Genomic DNA, 23258 nt, shown 5'->3' with positions numbered 1-23258 from the left:
TTTTTTTTCTTTCTTGAGATGGAGTCTTACTCTATCACCCAGGCCAGAGTGTAGTGGCATGATCTTGGCTCACTGCAACCTCCGCCTCCTGGGTTCAAGTGATTCTCCTGCCTCAGCCTCCCGACTAGCTGGGACCACAGGTACGTGCCACCATGCCCAGATAATTTTTTTTTATTTTTAGCAGAGATGGGGTTTCACTGTGTTAGCCAGGATGGTCTCGATCTCCTGATCTTGTGATCCACCTGCCTCGGCCTCCCAAAGTGCTGGGATTACAGGTGTTAGCCACCGCACCTGGCCTGTCTAGTTGCTTTTTGAAGAGTCCTATCAAAGATAATCACATCAGAATAATTATTAAAATATATTAGATACCATGTGCAAAGCATCCATCCTATGAGGTAAGCACTATTATTACCTCCATTTTACTGGTAGGCAGGCAGAGACTTAGGAAGAGGCTGAGTAATGTGCCCATGGTCACACATTTCACAAGTGGTAGGTAGGTATCAAAACTCAGGCAGTTTGACTCTATGCTCACAACTACTTTAAGTACTCTCACTGCCTCCCTAGGTCCTCATGAGATCTGAGTGATCACTCAAGGATGCTGAGTAGTTCTTGGTTCTCAGAACAGAGGGGATCCAGTTCAGATAAATTTTAAGGAGCACCCTCAGAGAATTCCTTCTCTACAAATAAGCTTTGAATGGCAAATGGATGCAGCAAAGGACACAGAGCCCAGAAAAAATAAAAATAAAAAAAGTTTTTCCCCTAAAATCAAGAAAGGAAAATAGTAAGAAGGAATGAAGAAGAAGGGTGGGTAACACATAGGTATAAAAGGACAGAAAGAGGTGAGAAGAGGAAGACAGGAATGGGAGGCAGAAAAGAGGAATGGGGAGGGGAATTAGGGTAGATGCTGGTATTTCAGACTCTGAGGAGGACATTAATATGCTAAGGTAAATAAAATATTTAAGGGCAAAAACTGAATTGCAATGTCTGACAAAGATCCAAAATAGATATCATAAAGTACTATGCGGAGAGAAAAATAATCCCCTTCCCTTGTACTAGAATTTCCCAACATCCAGTTAGGAAAATCAGTTCCAATGCCATGATGTGAATATGAATGACAATTTCAATACATCTTAAATCAATAAAATAATCAAAAATGCCTTTTATTGAACTCCTACCAATTTTCTGGACCTACAGACTCAGCAGACCCCAGAGGAACCAATTAGCCATAATTCAAATGGCTCCTTTGAGAGTAACATAAGCAAGGAGCTTGTGGTTATGGGATAGGGAATTTCCTGAATCAGTCACTAATCTGCTTTAGGAACTTGAAATTGAGACTGAGGCATAATGTATGAAAAGTGGACATTTCAGTTAAGTTGCAAAAGCTTAACATCTGGATAATAATGTGATTTTTTTTTCTTTTCATCTGGACATTTTGGGGCCCTTAGACTTATGATTAAAGTACTAAAAATTGAGTCCCACTGTGATATTAACCTTCCTCCATTACCTACATGTCTCCAAATGACTTTAGAATGTGAACATTTACTGCTAAACACCACAAAAAGCTGTAATATGTTTTCTCTCTGGAGAGCTGTCAGTTCTAGGCCAAACCTCAGGTGAGAAGCAGATGGTAACACTGTGGGCCACCCCAGTGAGAAATTGCTTCTATGCCAGGGGCAACTTTCTGTGAGTGGCACCACTGAGAAACTTTAAGAATTATGATTAGGTATTCAGGAAGAATTAAAAGGGGAAAGAAATCTGTAAGCAATTTCACCAGCAGCACAGACAAGGTAATGCAGACACTTACCCTTTGTCAAATTCAGGTCTAATAACTGTCACACTGGCCTCACCTTTCCAGCATAATGCTGAATGCCAAAGCACAGTTCCACTCCTTTGGGCCTCCAGAAGTATTTGCATCGTAGATTATCTTCAAATTTATCTGTGTGGATTTTTATGTTGGAGAGTTAGAATGTGAATTATTTCCTCTTTCAAACAAAAACTTGTTCCTTAAGCCATGAATGACTCAGAATAAGGGCTTTCAGAATAAGGCCTTGATATTAACAAGGGTGGAGAAAGATCACCGATATGATGGGCATTTATCATTATAACCTTGCTTAGTTGTGTAGCATTGTCTTAATGTCAGGGTGTGCTCTAAGATCATACATTCTCCTGCTGTTTCTAAGAACTCCTAGCATGGACACTGATGACACCAGAGGCCCTGCCAGTTAGTTTTAGGACCTGGTTTAAACTCATCTGGACAACTTGTGACAATGTTATATATAAAAGAAAACCACTGAGGGTTATAATTTCAACTCATAAAAGTGAATCTCTGCCACAAATCAATTTTCCAACTGGGGAAAAGGCTTGAAACTTTTTGTTCCTCCTTCAACACACGATCTTACGTGTGAGAAACTGCTAAGCACTAAAGGCACATAAAGACTGAGGCTTCATTGCCCCAAGCACCTCACAATCTAAGTGAGGAACAAAGGTTGTGAAAAACACTGAAGATTCAAGAAGAATAGGGTACAGAATAGAGGGCCTTTGATGTCAGGACGAGGTGCCCTATATTCATCCTGTAGATAATAGTAACCTAATGAGAAGGTGGCTTTAGAAAAAGACTAAACTAGCTGGGATGTCCAGGGTAGATGGGGCAGGTAGGAGCCTGGAAGTCAGGAGACTGGAAAGGGCTTCTGCATGAAATCAGATCAGAGGTGGTGGATGGGGGTACAGGGGAAGACATGAGATGGGGGCACACAAAGGAGGAGAAGCAAACATTGCCTATAGGAAAGAAGAGAGAGGAAGGTGTAAAAATGAAATCAACATGGGGGTAATGCTAATCATGTTGGCAAGAATAGGAAAGTGGGAAGGGGTTAGGAATAGTGATGGGTTTGCTTTAAGATTCAAATTCTACCACAACACTTCAATTCAATTAAAAAGAAGGCCTATATTCTTACAACCCACCATATAGACAAAATATGTAGGGTAAATTCATTAAAGTACACTCAATTGATGACACGAGCCAAGTTTTGTTCTAAATGTATATGCCTTTTTCTCAGAAGGTACCTACCAACCAGGGTCTGGTCAGTTGCTTGGGGAAACCGACTTTCCTCATCCAAAAGTGCAAGCAGTCCCAGGGGTTTCTGGAGGAACATGTCTAAGAGCGGGCGGTTGTCCTCATACTCCACGGGTATAGCATCAATGCCTTCATTCTGATATTCCATCTGGAGGGAAATCGATTGTGATTCTCTCCAGCCCAAAACTAGCCTTGGTACCACCAGGATACTTTGACATGGACTTTCTGGGTCTAGCAACATTGAATGCATGTGGAAAGCAGGATATGTTTTATGTGTATAATAAAGGAATCTTCTGCATATAACACCATTAAAGCTGTGCATTTAAATCTGACTTACAAGTGGCCTATGGCAGGCAGCTAAACCAGTAAAAGCTCTCTCTCAAACGTGGACTTGGTAACTTATCATTTAGAAACTAATGTACAAGGAAGTGAAGCTGAAAAAAAATTTATTTTGGTGAGAAATATTGTTTAAACCAAGAAAACAGACTTCTCTTCTGCAAGGAATTCGACAAAGGAATCATCTAGGGTTGGAAAACTAGAAAAAGTCCAGATTACCGGGGAATGAATGGAAGGAACCTGGACTGAAACAAGGGTGGATGGGAGAGGAGTGCTATACAGATTTATCCAGCTCCAGAGATAAAAGCAATGCTGGTATTTTCACTAAATGTCTTTGTGTCTATCTAATCAAAGTTTAGTTTGTGTGTCCTCATGCCTGCATTAAAACAATCATGCCTGCATGGAAGAGGCTTAGCCAGAATGTTTCATTATTGCAACTACTTCATACAGAAGAGAGTCTTAAGGTTTAAGTAAAGGTTGGGGTTGAGCAGACTGCTATATAGACTGCTGCCACAGGAAAAGAGCCCCATCCCTTGGGTCCACTAGCTTCTTACTCTGTCTTATTTATTATTAAACTCATAGAGGGATGATTTCCATTTCTAGAAAACCAAGAACACATCTTACTCCTCCCTGGAGATACCTCTCCAGTTACTGTGGGATCTGGTACATAGCAGATAGGGGATAGGGAGGGCTAGTGTAGCAGTTAAGAACCTATGTCCCGAATTCAAGTTCATCTGTGTCATTTTGAATGCAATCATAAATATTTTTAGTTAAATAAAGTACAAGAAATACAGCATTTTGAGCAATATGCACGAAAGAGTTTTGACGCAAGATTTAAATGAGTGGCTTGTCACCAGCTCCACTCAAGTGAGGAAATATACCTTTCCACAGAAATCAAGACCTTTTTCAGACAAATTTAGACTATTTAGCCAGGACTGCCTTACCCTATTTTCTCTCTAGGGTCTTTTACCTGTTAGTCTACAGGGTTTCTGCTACAAATTGTGGGCAGCTTGGAGACACCTCTTCCCCATCAAGTTTAGTTACCTCAGAGTTCACTATTACCTGCTCAAGAGCAAAAACGTGCTGATTGAAGTAGTACTGGATTTGCTCATTGGCAATGTTTATGCAGAGCTGCTCAAATGAATTTCTCTGAAAATTCTCGAATCCAAAGATATCCAAGATCCCCACATTCATTCCATCTCCTGCACTACTGCATGAGAGAGAAGAATAAAACTCTTTAGGGGAGGAAACACCCACCTCAAGATGATGAGAATATATGTGCCCAAGTGCTTATCAACTCAAGTACCCAATTCACCCACTCATGGAAAGCAGGATCCTGCCACCCCTAAGAAAAGAAGCAGTTTATGTCTTAAACTGTTTGTTCTTTTGACCTTTCAATAGTATTTTCAACTTCTTTTTTTTTAAAGCAGTAGAATCCTTTAAAATCTTACTCAGAAACTCCATGTATAAAATAAAATTTTAAAAGTCCTTTTGTTTGAAGGGGTTGCAGCTGTTGCTTATTTATTCTCCCACCTATCTACCCACAAAGGTAAGTGGAGGAGTACTTTTCAGAATTTGATGTGGTGAATTCCTCCACAATATAGGAAACTATGCTTAGGAAAGAGCAAGAAAAAGTAGTCGAAGAAGTAGGAATAATAATGTAAGATAGTGTGCTTTAAAATTTTCCATAAAATATCTCTTTGATTCTAAAAACAAAACTATGAAGAGGATAGTATTATCCTCATTTTACAGGTGAGAAAACTGACTTAGAACATGCAGCTGATTAAAACCCATTTATGCCTGGTGTTCCATTATTGGAACACTAACCATATGGGAGTTATTCACATCCTACTGCTCAAGGTCATCGCCAAGGTCTGATTGAAAAAATTCAAAAAATTGCAACCTCAGGCATAAATGGGTTAAGCTGTAGAGTTTGGGTGCGAACCCAGTTTGTCCAGCTCCCAGCCAAGACTATTCTCTCAAATACTATATTTAGTGGCTCCTTCAGTCATTTGCCTCTCGGGTACAAATGCTTCAACTCTCCTAGATCTCACTGTGTCTTCTAAAAGAGAATGCCTAAATTAGCCGGGCGTGGTGGCATACGCCTGTAATCCCAGCTACTCAAGAGGCGGAGGCAGTTGAATCGCTTGAACCCTGGAGGTGGAGGTTGCAGTGAGCGGAGATTGTGCCACTGCACTCCGGCCTGGGCAACAGCGTGAGACTCTGACTCCACAAAAAAAAAAAAAAGAGAGAGAGAAAGAAAATCCCAGAGAGAACCAAATGCTTCCTTTTGCAAACTCTAAGAGACGGCGGGGTCAATGACAGCTCTCCTGAGACCCTCTTGTCTCCGAGGAACTTGCCATATGTTTTTGTCTGGCTGCAGGAGTGTATTAATGCGATTCACAATCCAGCTGAAGAGCCTCCCATACAGGGCTTTGGACATAGCGTCTCGAACGTCCGCAGCCCTGTCTACAGTGTTGGCACGGATGATGGTCTCGCCCCGGGTGACCACACAGTGGGAGGTGAGGGCCTCCTGTAGCTCTTCGGGGCTGATGCACAGAACAGAGGCAGCTGAAACAAAGAGTAAGGATAACACAGCATGTAGCCAGACCTTCATTCAGTCAGTCTGTCAGCATTTATTCAACATCTACTATGTGCCAGACTCCATTTTGGTACTTTTGACTCAAAGACAAACAGGCTAGATCCCTAACCCCAAGAAGCTTCCAGACTGACACAGTATCTCCCAAACTGTTCTGAAAGTCTTACTTCATAGATGCTTGATGAAAAAAAGGAAGAGGAGGTGGTCTTTTGCCAAATAAATTGGGGAAATAGCTGCAGACTGTATTCTACCCTTAGTCACAAAATACATTCGTATATTAAAGGCCCTAAAACGTCCTACAGTTTCACACAAAAAGGTTTTTACTTCATTTAAATCAGTTTGTTTGTTTGTTTGTTGTTCATAATTGAGGATTCTCACTCTTTGTGCCACCATAATTATCTGTGGAACTTTAAAAATAAATAGGTGCCTGCTTTCTCTCCTGTATAGGCTGATTTAGTGGATTCAGAATGGGCCCAACCTCCTGTATTTTTTTCAGTTTGTAGATGATTTTTCAAAAACAGCTAAGGTTAAAAACCACTGCCCGCAGTGAGCCGAGATAGCGCCATTGCACTCCAGCCTGGGCGACAGAGTAAGACTCCGCCTCAAAAAAAAAAAACAAAAAAAAACCACTGCCCAAAATTACCTGCCATAGAATTCTTTTCTGCAGAATACTTGCAGCTTATGGAAGGAACACTGGTGTTCCACAGGACATCCTTGGGGAAATACTAGTTCGTGAAAACATCCAGAGCCGTTAGAAAGACCAGCAGGCTGGGCAAATCCCAACACTTTGGGAGGCTGGGGGGGCGGGGGGGGTGTGTGGATCATGAGGTCAGGAGTTCAAGACCAGCCTGGCCAAGATGGTGAAACCCCGTCTCTACTAAAAATACAAAAATTAGCCAGGCGTGGTGGGAGGTGCCTGTAATCCCAGCTACTCTGGAGGCTGAGGCAAAGAACTGCTTGAACCTGGGAAGCAGAGGTTGCAGTGAGCGGAGATCGCACCACTACACTCCAGTCTAGATGACAGAGCGAGACTCCATCTCAATAAAAAAGAAAAAAAAAAAAAAAAAGGACCAGCAAATGCTGCATTATATTTTACAGAGCCTAAAGAAGCATGTGCTTTAGCAACAACACAGCCCACAAACATCAAATAATTACCATTTTGCAAAGCTTCAGCATTGGGCACCTCACTTTTATCAGTCTGATGTTGAGAAGAAATAGCTGCAAACTCAATGTTCCCAATATTCAAAATTCCAGCCAAAATTCTGTACACTGAGTGCACCTCCTGAAAAGGACATCAAGAACCATATATGAAGGTCGTTGCCAGTCAAACTAATGAACCATTAGATCTGTAGTGGAAACTACTAGTTGTCTACCAAAGTCCATTCTCCCTCTTTTCCTGGACACACAGCCAAATTTCCCAAACTTCTTTGCAGTTAGAGGTCGTCATATAACTACATTTTAACAATGAAGTGAGCAGAATGATGTGGGTCACTTCTAGGCCCAGGCCTTACCGGCATGAGCATGCCTCCTCCACACTTTCCTTCTCATTATTGCCGGCTGGAACTCCCAGCAACACAGCCTTAACCATGCCACTGATGAAGATGCCTTAGACCAACAATTGCATAAATGGAGTTGCTCTGCAACCTGAACCTCTTATCTGGAAATGGTTATTAAGAGATAACTAATCTTCTTTGTTCTTTAAGCCACTTTTAGCCTTTTACCCTAATACCAGTTCCCAAATTCAGGTCTGATCTTTTGTTCAAAGCAAGAGAGGAGCTGTTTCCTTAACCTCTTTTGAATATCGCTTTTATGAAGTAGTTGGGAAGACATTCATTCATGGCTCCTAGAACATTTTAAAGTTAAATGATGGAATATATAGTTATGAAGTCAGGAAATATTTTGAAAGACTCACTAGAAATTATCTGTGATAATTGTATATTAAATTATATTTTTATATAACAAGAAATATATATAATTAACCTTTTTTTTTTTTTTTTTGAGATAGAGTCTTGCTCTGTTACCCAGGCTGGAGTACAGTGGGGCAATCTCGGCTCACTGCAACCCCTGCCTCCTGGGTTCAAGTGATTCTCCTGCTTCAGCCTCCCAAGTAGCTGGGATTACAGACACGCACCACCACACCCGGCTCTTTTTGGTATTTTTTAGTAGAGACGGAGTTTTGCCCTGTTGGCCAGGCTGGTCTCTTTTTTTTGAGACGGAGTTTCGCTCTTGTTGCCCAGGATGGAGTGCAATGGCACGATCTCGGCTCACTGCAACCTCTGCCTCCCAGGTTCAAGCAATTCTCCTGCCTCAGCCTCCCGAGTAGCTGAGATTACAGACATGCACCACCACGCCCGGCTAATTTTGTATTTTTAGTAGAGACAGGGTTTCTCCATGTTGAGGCTGGTCTCGAACTCCTGACCTCAGGTGATCTGCCCGCCTCAGCCTCCCAAAGTGCTGGGATTCCAGGCGTGAGCCACTCCTGGCCAACAATTGACTTTTAAGCAACACAGGTTGGAACTGCACATGTCCTCCTATATATAGATATTTTTCAACCAAACACGGATCAAAAATACAGTATTCACAAGATGTGAAACCCACATATACAGAGGGCTGACTTTTCATATATGTGGGTTCTGCAGGGCTGAATGCAGGACTCGAGTATGCTTGGATTTTGGTATATGAATTGGGGGTTCCCAGAACTAATCCCTCACATATATCGAGGGCCTATTGTATTTGTTCTTTGCTCCCAGTTCCTGGCACAAAAGCATCTAAAACCCTTGAAAGTGAGTGATAGGAATGCTAGGAGTCTTTTGTTATTTACAACAAGCCCCTTTCAACCATACCTGAGTTTATACTAAGCAGGTGACTCTTGGTGGACCTCTAGATAGCTTTAGGATGGAGAGCTGGTTGCCAGAGGAACCAGTCATGTGATTAGAGTGTTCGAACTTTTGGGTCCTCCTCAACCCAATCTCTGAGGAGCAGAGAGGGATTAGACATTGAGTTAATCACCAATGGCCAATAATTAACCAATCATGTGAATATAATGGAACCTCCGTAAAAACCCCTAAATGATGAGATTCGGGGAGTTTTCAGGTTGGTGAACACATGGGTGCTGGGAGAGTGGTGTGCTCAGAGGGAATGGAAGCTCTATGTTACTTCCCACACACCTTGCCCTATGCATTTTTTCCATTTGACTATTCTTGAGTTGTATCCTTTTTTTTTTTTTTTTTTTTTTGAGACAGAGTTTTGCTCTTGTTGCCCAGGCTGGAGTGCAATGGCATGATCGTGGCTCACTAAAACCTCCACCACCCAGGTTCAAGTGATTCTCATGCCTCAGCCTCCTAAGTAGCTAGGATTACAGGCGCCTGCCACCATGCCTGGCTAAATTTTTGTATTTTTAGTAGAGATGGCATTTCACCATGTTGGTCAGGTTGGTCTTGAACTCCTGACCTCAGGTGATCCACCCACCTCGGACTCCCAAAGTGCTGGGATTACAGCCATGAGCCACCACGCCTGGCAGAGCTGTATCCTACATAAAACAGTAATGGTAAGTAAAGTGTTTTCCTGAGTTCTATAAACTATCCTAGCAAATTATCAAACTTGAGGAGGGAGCTGTGGGGACTTTCAATTTATAGCCAGTCAGTCAGAAGTATAGGAGACAGAAGCATAGGTGTCTGGAGTCAGGGTAGTCTTGTGGGACTGAGCCCTTAGCTTGTGGGATCTGATGCTAACTCCAGGTGGAGAGTGTCAGAATTGAGTGAATTGTAGGACACCCAGCTGGTGCCAGATAATTTGTAGGTATGGGGGAGAAAAACCCACATATTTGGTGTCAGAAATGTGAGTAAAAACGGTTCCGATTATCTAAGCTCTATTTTTATATTGAAAGTTGAATACATATGTATCATTAATGGTAAAAAGAAACTAAAGTATATTTACCTATTTAAAACCTTACATTTTCTATGTGTGAAACAACGAAATATATAGCCAGGAAAATTTTGCATTTTATGCTTATAGATAGAGAAAAGTACTTTCACAAAAAAGGCAGGTAACTTGATTTACTACTCTACACAGCAGCAAAGGAATAGGAACGGTCACTAGACCATTGATAAAGCATTGCCTCACAGATTACAACTTCCTGTAAACATTACTCAGTAAAGCCAAAAAAAGGAACACAGACTATAATAGTGACATCTGCTGGATACCTGATAATGCTACAAAGACAAATGAAGATTTTAAACTAGGCTTCTACAATGGATACATGTTATTCTTCCAACTTCTAAATCAAAGGCAATATGTCATGTTTTTTACTTTAAGAATCATTGTTTAATCACCCAACTTAAGAGTGGCTAAGGAGAACACCTACTAAGTAGGTTTTCTGGGACTTGCTCGGATTTAACATGACGGCACCTCATTACTTTGATCAATACAGTGTGAGGCTTGCTCACTACACTGAGCAACTTCCCACAGAGGCAGATCCCAGGGGGTAAAACAGAAACTCTTGCAGTGAGTTCTACATCAGCTGTTTCTATATCCAGCTATCTCAAGAGGTTATCTGAAACTCTCAGTACTCTTAGAAAAAATAAATGTATTTCCTGTAATTAAAACATACATCACACAAAGACTTTCTCTCTCTCTCTCTTTCTTCATGTATTACAGTACAAGCTCTGAAACCTCCCAAAGTAAGACTTGCAGCATTTCACCACTGGGATAATCACCATAGAAAATGACTGTCAAAGACAATACCCTTGAAACCAGCATCTTGCCCTGTTGCTTCTCTGGCAATACCCTCTTCAGCATAGTGCCTAGACAACCATTTAAAGTGAAAAACTATCTATGACCCTGAGCAAAAACTTTTAGGTTCAAACACTGTGTGAATCACTGAAATTAATGATCGATTGGGTCTCCTTCCTTGATTTAGTGAGAACTAACAGAGGGGTAACCAATGCTCACCTTATTAAGGAGTTTATGTTTCTGGTCTATTCCATCCACTTGACTCCATCAGTCCTAACCTTGGGTTAATTAGTTCTCCCTTTCTGATCTAGGAGCCTCTGCGTTCAGGTCAAAACATCAGTTACACTCATGGCAAAATTCAATTAGTTATATGTCCACCTGAGGGATTACCCTTCCTGCCTTAAAACTTTTCGATCAAATTTTTCTTATTGTCTCCCCACAGACAGCCAGGGAAGGTTTTTTCACCTTCTTTACCTTGTCCATTTTCTCTTGCTTCATCTCCAGCTGCAGAGCCTTTCCTGACATCTCTGCCTTTTCTGCAGAATCTTGCTATGCTGCTATCTCTTTTTATTTCTACCAGTTTTCAACTTTCTATATTATAAAGTGGAATAGCTTTACTCAAGAAGACCAAGTCCTCCAACTGGGTTTCTCAATTTATTGTTGACAAGTATAAACTGTTTCACTACCAATCAACAAAAGTGGGGAAGAAAGGGCATTTCTCCATCAAAGCCCCACTGCAGGATGTCTGATATTTTCTTCTCTTTTCTCATAAGACACTTCTTTTGGTGTAGATATTCTCTTGATAGAGTTGAGGCTAATTGAAAAGTTGAGAGAAAACTTAGTTCTGTCTGGTAGCCTGGCACTACTCTAAGAAAATCCCCCTTGGCCTGGCTCATAGGCATCTCCGGTAGTTGTTTCTCTGGTATATCCCTAGGAATTTACTTCCCTTCCCAGTCTCCCTTTCTTTCTTTTTTGTATATCTCTTCAGTTTTTCATCAGTTCTTCCCTAAGCACTGCATTAGGACCAGCTGAAGGACCTCCCTACAGGCTCTATTCCAACACTTCTCGGTCTCCTTCGCAGAGGCTCACAACTTTTGGCATCTTAAAAGTCAATGGTATCCTATTGTCTGTCATCAAGACATTAGAAATCCTCGAGACTCCCAAGTCATATTTTCACATATAATCCTTCAATCTCTCTTCAGAGCAGTACTCTCTCAATTCATAATCTATTTTGAAGAAAGGGAAGAAATTTTGCACCGATCTCAAAGGCTTCTCCCTAACCTCTCCAACAGGGATCTATAGTGTACATCCAATTTTCACCATCACATAGATCATGTGCCCAAAAAGTTTTCATGTAGCATTAAATAGAAACATATCTAAAACCCAATTTATGTAATATGTTAATTCCTACCAGGAAGACAAGTATAATATTAAACAAAAATAGTATGGTTTGGCTCCAGAAATAAGAGTTGAAAAGCACAATCTTCACAATAAGATCTTAGGTATAATTCCCCCAGCCCTCCACAAGGAGTCATTATCATTAGTGGAAGACTCCTCCACCAGGGAAATTTCTTTACAATAAACTCAGGGTCAAGTGTTCTTTCAGATACTTTGGCTGTTGTCCCAGAATTAAAATTCATGCTCCTGACTCCACACTAAAGTTTGCTACTCATAATTTTGCTGTAAGGGTTTGAGAAAAACTAAAGGGATTCCTGCAGGGAACTAGTGACATTGTAAGAAAGGAGAAGAACCATAATTTTGATTGACTTGACCAGTTCATTTAAGCTTTATCTAGAAATGTCTGCCAGAAAAACTTAAGAGAAAGTTCTGTTACATCAGCATTTGGCATCTGTTTCCTGACTACATCCAACTGGATCTTTCTGAATTTAGTCACACTACTTTTTGAGTTTATAAACATAAAGTGAACTGAGTTAACTCAGCAAAACAGGTTGTCTGCAGAGATAGAACCACAGAGTTCAGAGGTGGAGAGATAAGATCCTGCTTCTTCCTTTCATTTCTAAGGTTGCAGCTTATATAGATTGGTTTATTTCCTGTATGAATTAATGTGGGACATGGTGAAAATATACACACATAACACCATTACATTCTGGTTATTCATTCAACAGTACAGACCAGGCACAAATTAAAAATGTTCACCATCTTTTACATTTTTTTCTTTTCATGTTTATTCATGCAGTCATTCATTTATTTCTATTGTACCTTTTTTCCCAGAGGGGCTAGGGATGGCTTACTTCAAGGACATATACTTAACACACTTAATTTCTTCCGTTTTTAATGCTTTAGTGTTGTTGTACTAAAACAGATTTTAACAGTTTTCAATGTTGTTTATCCTGAAACAGATAGCATCTGTTTTATTATTATTAGCAGTACATTGCTATTATTAGAATGGCAACATTATATACTTTCTTTTAACCCACCTCAGCCTGAGCTTGCAATTTTTTGAATTTTTGCAATCAGACCTTGGTGATGACCTTGAGCAGTAGGGTATAAATAACTCCCACATGTTTAGCACTCCAATAATGGAACACTAGGCATAAATGGGTTCAGCTAGGATCAATCTCTTCACAGTATTCTACAACCATATTTGTACTCAAAGAAAACAAAATATTAACTCTATTAATGATTATTAACTTTGACTTCTCTATGGTTCCTGTACCCTTTTAAGGACATGTGCCCCTGCGTACTTCGGCATGACACAAGTGACTTTAAATTGCTCCACTGCCATTCCTACCAAGCTTTAACTCTTCTGGGGATGCATCTTTGATTTAAAAAACCTGTTCTATAAGTTAATAACCACAAAGGTCCTTTAACAATGCTAGAACCTGTTTAATTGCTCCCCCCTAAGGAGCCAAGGAAAATATATTTATATTTTCATCTGACCTTTGGGATTTTCCATTGTCTGTCAGTTTAAAGTCTGTGGGAGGCTGACAGAGAAAATTAACAGCTGTCTGGACAAAAAAGAAAGGTGCTATTATGACTAAAATCAACCATGCAGGGGAGGGAAGGGCTAGCCAATCATACTGCATTACACAGAAGTAATCCTTTATCTGGAGTGGCCATCCCAGGGTAACTGGAGTGTCTTGTAATCTAATCCCTTAAGATTTAACACTCTCGCCTACCTCCTAATCATTCACCCCCTTTGCTGGAAAAGCAAAAGAATCTATATATTTTGCAAAATTGGTGGCATGAAGCCCAGAAACTATGACATAATGTATCACAGAATAATATTTGAGCCTAGGGTTATAAATATTGTCTGTCACCCCTAGCATAAATTTAATACAGACAGCCTGTATCTAGGAATGATAAGAGTAGTACAGTATTGGCCGGGCATGGTGGCTCATGCCTGTAATCCCGGCACTTTGGGAGGCCGAGGCAGGTGGATCACTTGAGGTCAGGAGTTCAAGACCAGCTTGGCCAACATGGTGAAACCCCGTCTCCACTAAAAATACAAAAATTAGTCAGGCATGGTGGCACGCACCTGTAATCCCAGCTACTCGGGAGGCTGAAGCAGGAGAATCACTTGAAGCCAGGAGGCAGAGGTTGCAGTGAGCTGAGATCCCGCCACTGCTCTCCAGCCTGGGTGACAGAGTGACATTCTGTCTCAAAAAAAAAGTAGTACAGTACTTAGAGCTATAGTTAATAACGTGCAACTGTGTACCCTGGAGAAGGAAATAACTGCAAGAAAGTTGAAAGGGTTTTAATTAATTTGTCTTGTTACCTAAGGAGCTACTTGCATAAATATATTTCTGTGACTTGGGTGTCATCTACATATTCCTGTACTCCTACCCCCCACTCACTTTAATGGTTGGAACAACTCTAAATCAGAAAAAAAAAAAAAACCACAGTATTGTTTTGGTATTTGTTATTACACGTGTAATGAATTGATGACAATGATAACAATTTATCAGCACATGGTCCTTACAACAGTGCTCTCCTAGTTTGATGTTCATCTGGGCTTCTTGTTAAAATGATTATATTCTGATGCAGTCATTCTTGGATAGACCTCAGGGTCTGCATTTCTAATAAGCTCTCAGGTGATAACAATGTTTCTGGTCCTGGGACCACACTTTGAGTAGCAAGACCTTATAACATGACCAACATGGCATTTGAAAGCAAGTATCTTATCCAAGTGAGAAATACCACATCTTTACTCACATTCATATAAGAATATTGTCACTTCAGTTTCTCTCTTGATCATCACTTACTTTGTCCGTGAACCCTATAATCCTGAAGCAATGCTGAATTGCTTTGAACTGTCTTCTGTAAGACTCCTTGGAAGTTATGTCGTGCATCACCCTTCCAGTTTCATCAGCTATGTACCTAAATGAAGTGGAGCATGACCAAACAGAATGAGCACTGACTTGGAAAGTGGTACAGGCATTTCCATTTTTTGTTTGTTGTTTGTTTAAAGATGGGACCTCACTCTGTTGCCCAGTCTGAAGTGCGGTGGTGTGATCATAGCTCACTGCAGCCTTGAACTCCTGGGCTCTAGTGATCCTCCTGCCTCAGCCTCCTGAGTAGATTGGACTACAGGTGTATGCCACCACACCCAGCTAATTTTTTTTTTTTTTGACAGGGTCTTGCTCTATCACCCAGGCTGGAGCGCAGTGGCACGAACTTGGCTCACTGCAGCCTCGACCTCCCAGGCTCAAGCAGTCCTCCCACCTCAGCCTCCCGAGTAGCTAATTAAAAAAAAAATTGTAGAGACAGGGTCTCACTATGCTGCCCTGGCTGGTCTCAAACTCCAGGCTTCAAGTAATCCTCCCTCTTCAGCTTGCCGAAGCACTTGGATTGTAGGTATGAGCCGCCACACCCAGCCCATTTCCTTTATAGTCTAATACTGTGGTGGAATAATGATGCAAATGGCTGAAAAAAATAAACCATGTGCAGTTGAGTTTTTGAACTTTCTAGACAATGAAAATGGTGAGATAGTTCCTGCCACCTCATCCTGGGCACCTTAGTTAAATAAACTGTGAGTTTCCAGTTAGGAAAACAGCTCCATTTACTTCCAAGTTTGTCAACTGCTAATTGTACATTCATCAAAAATTAACAACCAACCCCCCTGACACTTACCTAGGAGGTTTTTCCTCAGGAAGTCTGAAATCAGAAAGCTTCTTTTGGTGATGAAGACCAGCATAAATATAGTAAAATATGTGAAAATTTTTCTCTCCCCTGAAAAAAAAGAGACTTTAGTAATAATATATTCTGGCTTCCCCATCCCAAGTATTTTACACCATTTCCTTTCTGTACAAAATATTATTCCATGGCAAATTTGTATTTTCAGGCAATTAAATATTATAAATTCCACTTACAGAATAGTGATAGGATTAGTATAGTAATTGTCATAATGTTGCATTATTAAACACACGTTACTACAAGCAAAAGGTTTCAGAGAATGGGACATTTACAGGAAACAGCTCAGGTTACATATGTTGAGATCTTTCTTTTGTAGCCCAAATGCCTACTGCCTTCTGTTTGTACCACATGTTGCTTCAGAGACAGTGAGGTCCATCTTAGAGACATCAGCCAAATCCTCTACTTTACTGGAGCCCTAGACAGGAAGTGGCCTGCAAGTCTCACAGCAGGTTAGGGAGCAGAATTGGTCCAGAACTGAGGTTTTCACTCTCCCAAGCTGGTATTCTTAAAAATACTACTCAAAATGTCATTCATTAGTCTGGTCTCCTGCCATCCACCTCTTTTAGGCTACCCTGGCCAGGCTCCTTTCAGATAGGTGCTAATAGCCTGTGGACTGCTGTCAGCTCTGAGCATAGTCTGTGGACTGCTGTCAGTTTATAACAAGAGAAGGAACTGGTAAGTACATGCCTGGACATTTTATAGCAAGTGACACTGCCATGACATCCAAGAGCATGATAATTTTTCTGATAATTAATTTTCATTGCATTTTACAAAGGTATTAGTTCAAAATGGGTTGGAGATTTTTTTTTAAAAAGTGGTCCTTTAGCACAGAGTTTGAAAAGCACTGCTTCACATCCCCTTCTTTCCTCTGGAGGAGGACAGTCTCTTCTGTAGATACCCTTGGATTTTGGCAAATCTTTTCTTTGGTCAACCTAGCTCCATGGAAAGAAATCGTGTCTTTCTTCTCCCCTTATCCGCCTTTGTGGCATGGCCCCCATTCTGTTCAGCCTCTCCTGGGTCTCCTCATCTTCCTTTGGTTGTTTATCCTGTCAAAGCCCTTCTGTGACATTCTTTATCCTTGCCCTGTATTCTAGATGCCTCTATTTGCCATTTCTCACTCACTTGTTCACTTAACTAATAAATCTAGTTAAGAGACAGGGTCTCACTCTGTTGTCCAGGCTGGAGTGCAGTGGTGTGGTCACAGCTCACTGCAGCCTCAAATTTCTGGGCTCAAGCAATTCTTGCACCTCAGCCTCCCAAGTAGCCATGACTATAGGCACACACCACCATCCCCTGCTAAGGTTTTTGTGTTTGTAGAGACAGAGTCTCACCATGTTGCCCAGAATGGTCTCAAAAAAGCTATCTTCCTGCCTTGGCCTCCCAAAGTGCTAGGATTACAGGTGTGAGCCACTGTGCCCAGCCCATTTTTATTTTTTAAAAATAAATTTTATTGTGTATATTTAAGATATACAACATTTTATAGGATATACATAAATAGAAAAATGTGACTATTCAATGAATAAACATATTAATTGCCAGTCATGGTAGGCACTGTACCAGGTGCCAGGGATACAGGACTAAAGGGATTCATGTTCTCTAAGTGTCATTATAAGAAGCCAAGATGGCTACAGGGAAACCAGTGAGGGGGTCCAGGTGAGAAAGCATAATAGCTTGGATAGGGTAATGGTAGTGGTGATGGAGAATAAGAGTAAGCTTAAATATTAGATATATTCTGGAGAAACAACCGAAAGAACATCCTAATAGACTGAATGAGGATGGTGAGGGAAAGAAACCTAGAGTCTGCCTCCTAGATTTCTAGCTTGAGCATCTAGTGATGGTGGCACCCTTCACTGAGACAGGAACCGAAAGGCCTAAGATGCATGTCACTTGTTCTTTAACCTCTGTTACATGCGCAGGCTTTGGCTGGCCCATCTTAGTCTTACATTCCTATAGCTTTTCTACAGATCCATCTAGTTCTCAATTCTTCCAAGCTTTTCCTGCCGATATCCATCCCTAGCATCACTTCAGTTTCATTTTCATCCCTTTATCTGTCAGGATTGGCTAGGCTTTGTTACGGCAATAAACACCCCAAGATCTTAGTAGCTTAACTCAACAAAGGTTTAGTTCTTGCACAGAGTACATGTCCATGGCGGGTCAGCGGTGGGACTGTGCTCACTGCAGTCACTGATGGGCTGTGGCTGGCAGAGCAGCCCCCATCTTACGCTGTGCTGGACTCTGGAGGGTTGCCATTACATGCCCACTTGCCAGAACCAGTTATATGACCACACCCAGCCACACAGGAACCCTACAGTGTGCCCAGAAGGGGATGAACCCCAACAGTTAGATGAACAGGACTGGGACAGGCCCCATCTTCTCTTCATCTCATTTAATTCTCATAACAGCTTTGTGAAGTTGACATCATTATGCCCATGTTGCATATGAGGAAAGTAAGGTATATGAATATTTACACTAATAAGCAACATATCACATTAAGTGACCTAGAACTCTCCTCACATTATCTTTGTAAAAGACCACTTTACATTTGAACACAGAACACTATGCTTTCCATTCTGTCAGAGGTAGCTCCCTAAATTTTAAAACCACCCTAAGCTGGGGAGACAAAAGCAGGGGACCTCATAAAAATTAATCAAAAAGCCACAGGGAACTGTAAATGACTCTATCTTTCATTTGTTTAATGTTCATGCCAGTCCCTACTGCGTGAGGAAACTGCAAGTACATGATAGAGGAAGATGCTTGGGTTTTCAACCCAGAACAATTCCTGTAAATTCTACTTGCACAGTATCTCTCAGACTCCTCAACCTCTTTGCATCTCCACTGCCACCACCTTAGTCTAGGCCAGCGTTCTCTCTCACGTGAATTTGGCAACAGCCTCCTAATCATGTCAACACAATCCTTGCATCTCCCCCAGTCCATTCCCCATTGAAGCTAGCGTGATCATCTCAAAATGCAAGTTGGGTTTGGTGACTCCCCTGCTTGAAAATGTTCAGTGGCTTCCTATTGCCCTTAGAAAAAAGTTTGAGATCCTCATCCTGGTTCCAAAGCCCTGCATGATTTGGTCTCAGTCTTATCTTTGCCACTTTTCCTCCTTACTCTGGTCCCCACCTCGTTGCCTAACTCCTAGTGATCCTGTGATCTCACATACAGGGAGCCCCTCTTTCTCCCTAGACTAGGTTATGTGTCCTTCCCTTCTCTCGTTTCACCTTAATAGCACCTACTTTGCTTTCTGGTGCTTATTACAATTGTTCTACGTTTAAGTTTATTTGTTTAATGCCTGTGATCCTCCCCTACTGCTTCCTCATATACCGCATACTCCAAGCCCCGTGCATACAAGAATCTTTTTTATTTAGTTTACTCTTACAAGCCAACACGAAGCACAGCACTGGCAAACAGCAGGGATTCAACAATGCATTAATATGGAAGTGCGGAGCCATGCTCCTGAGAAACTCTGGTGTCCTACAATAATAATAATAGCTACTATTATTAATAATAGCTACTATTATTAATACTATTAATAACACTATTATGAATAATACTATTAATGATACTATTATTAATACTATTAATGATGCTATTATTAATGATACTATTATTAATACTATTAATGATACTATTATTAATGATACTATTAATGATACTATCAATACTGTTATTAATGATACTATTATTAATACTATCATTATTAATTGTATTAATTATAATATTTTATTATTATATTAATTATATTTTATTAATAATTATATTTTATTAATATTTTACAATATAATATAGATATAATAATAATTATTATTAATATTAAATAATACTACTATTATTAATAATACTATTATTAATAATAGTAGCTATTATTATTATATGAAGAGTTATTATTATAATAGGAAGAGTAGCTAACACTCTGATAGTGTGTACCACACTAGTGGTTATATTATTATAATAGGAAGAGTAGCTAACACTGATAGGATGTACCACACTAGGCATTCTTTTAAGTAATTTTATATAAATGAACATGTTAATCCTTACAACAAACCCATGAGGTCAGCACTAGTAGCATTTCCATTTCACAGATGAGGCACAGAGGTTAGTGAAATGCCCAATGTCACACAGTGAGTATCAGAACCTGCATTTGAACCCAGATCAAAGTCTGTGCTATTGATTTCTATTACCAAATGCTTTCCCTAAAAACAGAATAATTGTTTTCCCTATCTGTCTCGATCTAAGGAAAAAATTAACATGTGAAATATTCTTGGTGTCTTTTTTTTTTTTTTTAACAAACAAATTCAATTTTAAGGGGCCTCAGAGTTTTAAAAAATGTCTGCAAAGCTGCTAAATTCGACCTGACACAACCAACTCGGGAGAAACAAGCATACCCATCCCCAAAGCACACCTACCCCAGCCCTTTGTACTCTTTCCACTAATTTCTTTTAGGTCAAAAACTACCACTGATCCTTTGCTTAAATAATTCTTTGCCCTTGGGGAGGGTAGGGGAATGTTAAGAACAAGGATGAAAACTGAACCATTAAAATTCCCAAAGCCTCCGAGTTTTTACCGCAGGGCAAAAACACAAGGATAAAGTAGTAAACCTACGCTGCCTGTTTTATAACTCTGGATTTTTCAAGGAGATATTCAGAGATTCTTGCCCCCATCACAACTCCAGTTGGTGTAAACATCATTTCCAGATATTTTCCAAAACGGCTCGAGTTGTCATTGATGGCAGTGCATGAGTTCCCAAAGGCTTCCACCAGGGAGTTGACTTGTAGAATTTTCTCTCTCAAGGTCTGATTATTGGCCTGTGCCAAACAGAGAACAGTCAAGAAGAGACTCTAGAAACATTACACCAGCAAAGTTGACATGCACCCATCCCTTGCCCACCAAAATCCACATTGTCTTTTTACAGAGAGCCCCATTTGGGGGAAGTTAGCATCAACCACCAGCATCATTTTCTCATATGAGCAACTCCCCAGATCCGCATATGAATCAGATTTGGCTAGATTAGGACAGTAGTTTTAAAAATCCAGCCATATTTCATTTAAAATCCTTGACAGATAAAATGCCTAACCAGTTTAGAAAGATTTTTAAATAGATCCCGTAACTTTTCTGGCATTTATCATAATAGTCTATAACCCTTATCTATAAAAATTCCATACATTCTTTCTTAGTCACCTAGTACACTAATTCAGAGTGTAAGTAACTACTAGACTACTTTTGAATTCATTCTTTCAATATTGATTTCACCAAGCTGAAAATTTTCATTTCCCTCAACTTTTGCTCAAAGGCTTCTATTTTACATCCTTTAAATCACTATAGTGGCTTTCCCTGATCCTGTTCCTAGTGCTTAACCATTTTTACTACTTAATGGCTGAATGTTTCTATTACATTGAAAACATGAAAATTAATTGCCAGTAATCTAGTAAATTTGTGCTGGAATTATTCTCCTCCCTACGTGAAAGAAGGATAGCATGCTGACATCTTAAGAGGCCTCGCTATCAGGAGGCAAACATAGCAAAGATGGAATTGTCTTTATGTAAGCCCTAATAAAAAAACCCAGTACTTCCATCATTTATCAAATATGCAGTTACTCTGTAGGAACTTCTCGCCACAATACATAAAGCAGATTAGTCAATACCTTTCCCAAGAAAGTCAAATGCTGAACAATCAGGTGGGCGCTTTCTGTCTTCCCAGAGCCACTCTCTCCGCTGATGACAATGCACTGGCACAGAAAATGGAGCGTCAAGTGAAGAATTTATGGCACAGAAGCAACTTGCATGCTTCATATAACATCCACTACTGTACAACTTAATTTTTCACTGAGAAATAGATCTTAGGCATCTTCCTATTTCAGTACATAGAGACCTTCTTCAACCTTTTGTATAGCTACTTGTTGTTCCATTGTACAGATGTACCATAACCTGTTTAATCAGTCCAATATTGGGATATTTGAGTTTTTTCCTTGTAATTATAAACAACATTGCAATGAATAACCTTATACTTAAGTCATTATATTTTTATGCAGGTTCATCTGCAGGAGAAATTCCTAGAAATGGGGATGTTGGATCAAAAGGTAAATACATTTATAAATTTGACACACATTACCAAATTGCTTCCCTAGGGACTATACCAATATATGAAAGTGCCTGCTATCCTGTAGCCTCAACAACAGAATGTTAGATTTTTGACAATCTAATAAGTTAAAAAAATGGTATCTCAGTGCAGCCTTATTCTGCATTTTAAAAATTATGAATGAGGCCTCCTTCCATATGCTTAAGAGGCTTTTCTTTTACGTGACCTGTCCATATTGTTTGCCCATTTTTTATTGTATTGTTGATATTTTTATCATTCATTTCTAGGAGCTCTTTATGTATAAAGGAAATTAGTGGATGTGGTATAATAAAAATTATATATTGGGTCTTTGTCCCTGGTTCCTGGCACTGAGCTCCTAAAACCTTTGGAATTTCCAAGAGTGGTAGGAGTATCTTTTGTTATTCCCAAGGAGCCCCTTTCAACCATACCTCAGTTTATTCCTAAGAAGGTGGTTCAAGGTGGGGCCCCTAGACAGCTTCAGACTGGTCATTAGAAAGACCAAACATGTGATTAGAGTGTGGGAACTTTCAGCCCTACCTCCCAACTTCTAGAAAGAAGAGGGGATTTAAAGATTAAGTTATACAAATTCTTGAACAATGAGATTCAGAGAGCTTCTGAGTTGGTGAACACGTTGAAGTGCTGGGAGGGGGATGTGCCCAAAAAAGGCATGGAAGCTCTGTGTGCCATGCCCCCTTCCTCCCCCCATATACCCTGCCCCAAGTGTCTCTTCTATTTGGCTGTTCCTGGAGTTACACCCTTCATAATAAACTGGTAAATGTAAATAAAGTGTTTTCCTCAGTTCCTTGAATCATTCTTAGTGAATTGTCAAACCTAAAGAGAGTCACAAGAACCCCTGGACTGGTATTCAGCTGGGCAGATGTGTGAGAAGCCTAGGTACTCCATTTGCAGCTGGCATCTAAAGTGGGAACAGTCTTGTGCCACTAATCGCTTAATCTGTGGAGTCTGCGCTAACTCCAGGTAGTGTCAGAATTGAACTGAATTGTTGGGCACCCAGTTGGTGTTGGAGAATTGGTTCGTGTTGGAAAAAATACAACATTTGGTGTCAGAAATGGTGTCAGAAAAGACAACACAGTGAGGCAACTTCTTAACTTAAAAACAATATATATTTCTCTCCATTTACTTCCTCCCTATGAAATCTATGCACATTTTACAAGTATCTGGGAAAGGTAAGAATTTGGAAGAGGTTAGTTTCTAAGCTACAGTGAATCCATGTATTCCATTTTATAATCTACATTGTTATAATGTCAT

At 40.3% G+C, this 23258-nt stretch overlaps 1 protein-coding gene across 3 annotated transcripts in view; it reads right to left on the bottom strand.

Moving 5' to 3' along the window:
* Positions 1-23258, bottom strand: part of MYO3B (myosin IIIB) — a 485003-nt gene that overhangs the window by 246845 nt on the left and 214900 nt on the right. For all 3 annotated transcript variants that reach the window (XM_054476982.1, XM_054476984.1, XM_054476983.2), the window contains exons 13-21: positions 21535-21618; positions 20496-20698; positions 15831-15929; positions 14963-15077; positions 7161-7287; positions 5767-5977; positions 4469-4616; positions 3065-3218; positions 1848-1936 (exon numbers count right to left, since the gene is read on the bottom strand). In XM_054476982.1, coding sequence (XP_054332957.1) covers positions 1848-1936; positions 3065-3218; positions 4469-4616; positions 5767-5977; positions 7161-7287; positions 14963-15077; positions 15831-15929; positions 20496-20698; positions 21535-21618 — 1230 coding nt within the window. The remainder of the gene's footprint in view (positions 1-1847; positions 1937-3064; positions 3219-4468; positions 4617-5766; positions 5978-7160; positions 7288-14962; positions 15078-15830; positions 15930-20495; positions 20699-21534; positions 21619-23258) is intronic.

This window comes from Pongo pygmaeus, chromosome 11 (genome assembly GCF_028885625.2).
Source record: "Pongo pygmaeus isolate AG05252 chromosome 11, NHGRI_mPonPyg2-v2.0_pri, whole genome shotgun sequence".
In the NCBI taxonomy this organism is placed as follows: domain Eukaryota; kingdom Metazoa; phylum Chordata; class Mammalia; order Primates; family Hominidae; genus Pongo; species Pongo pygmaeus.
Note: the sequence above shows the minus strand (reverse complement) of the source record. Positions and strands in the feature narration are given on the sequence as shown.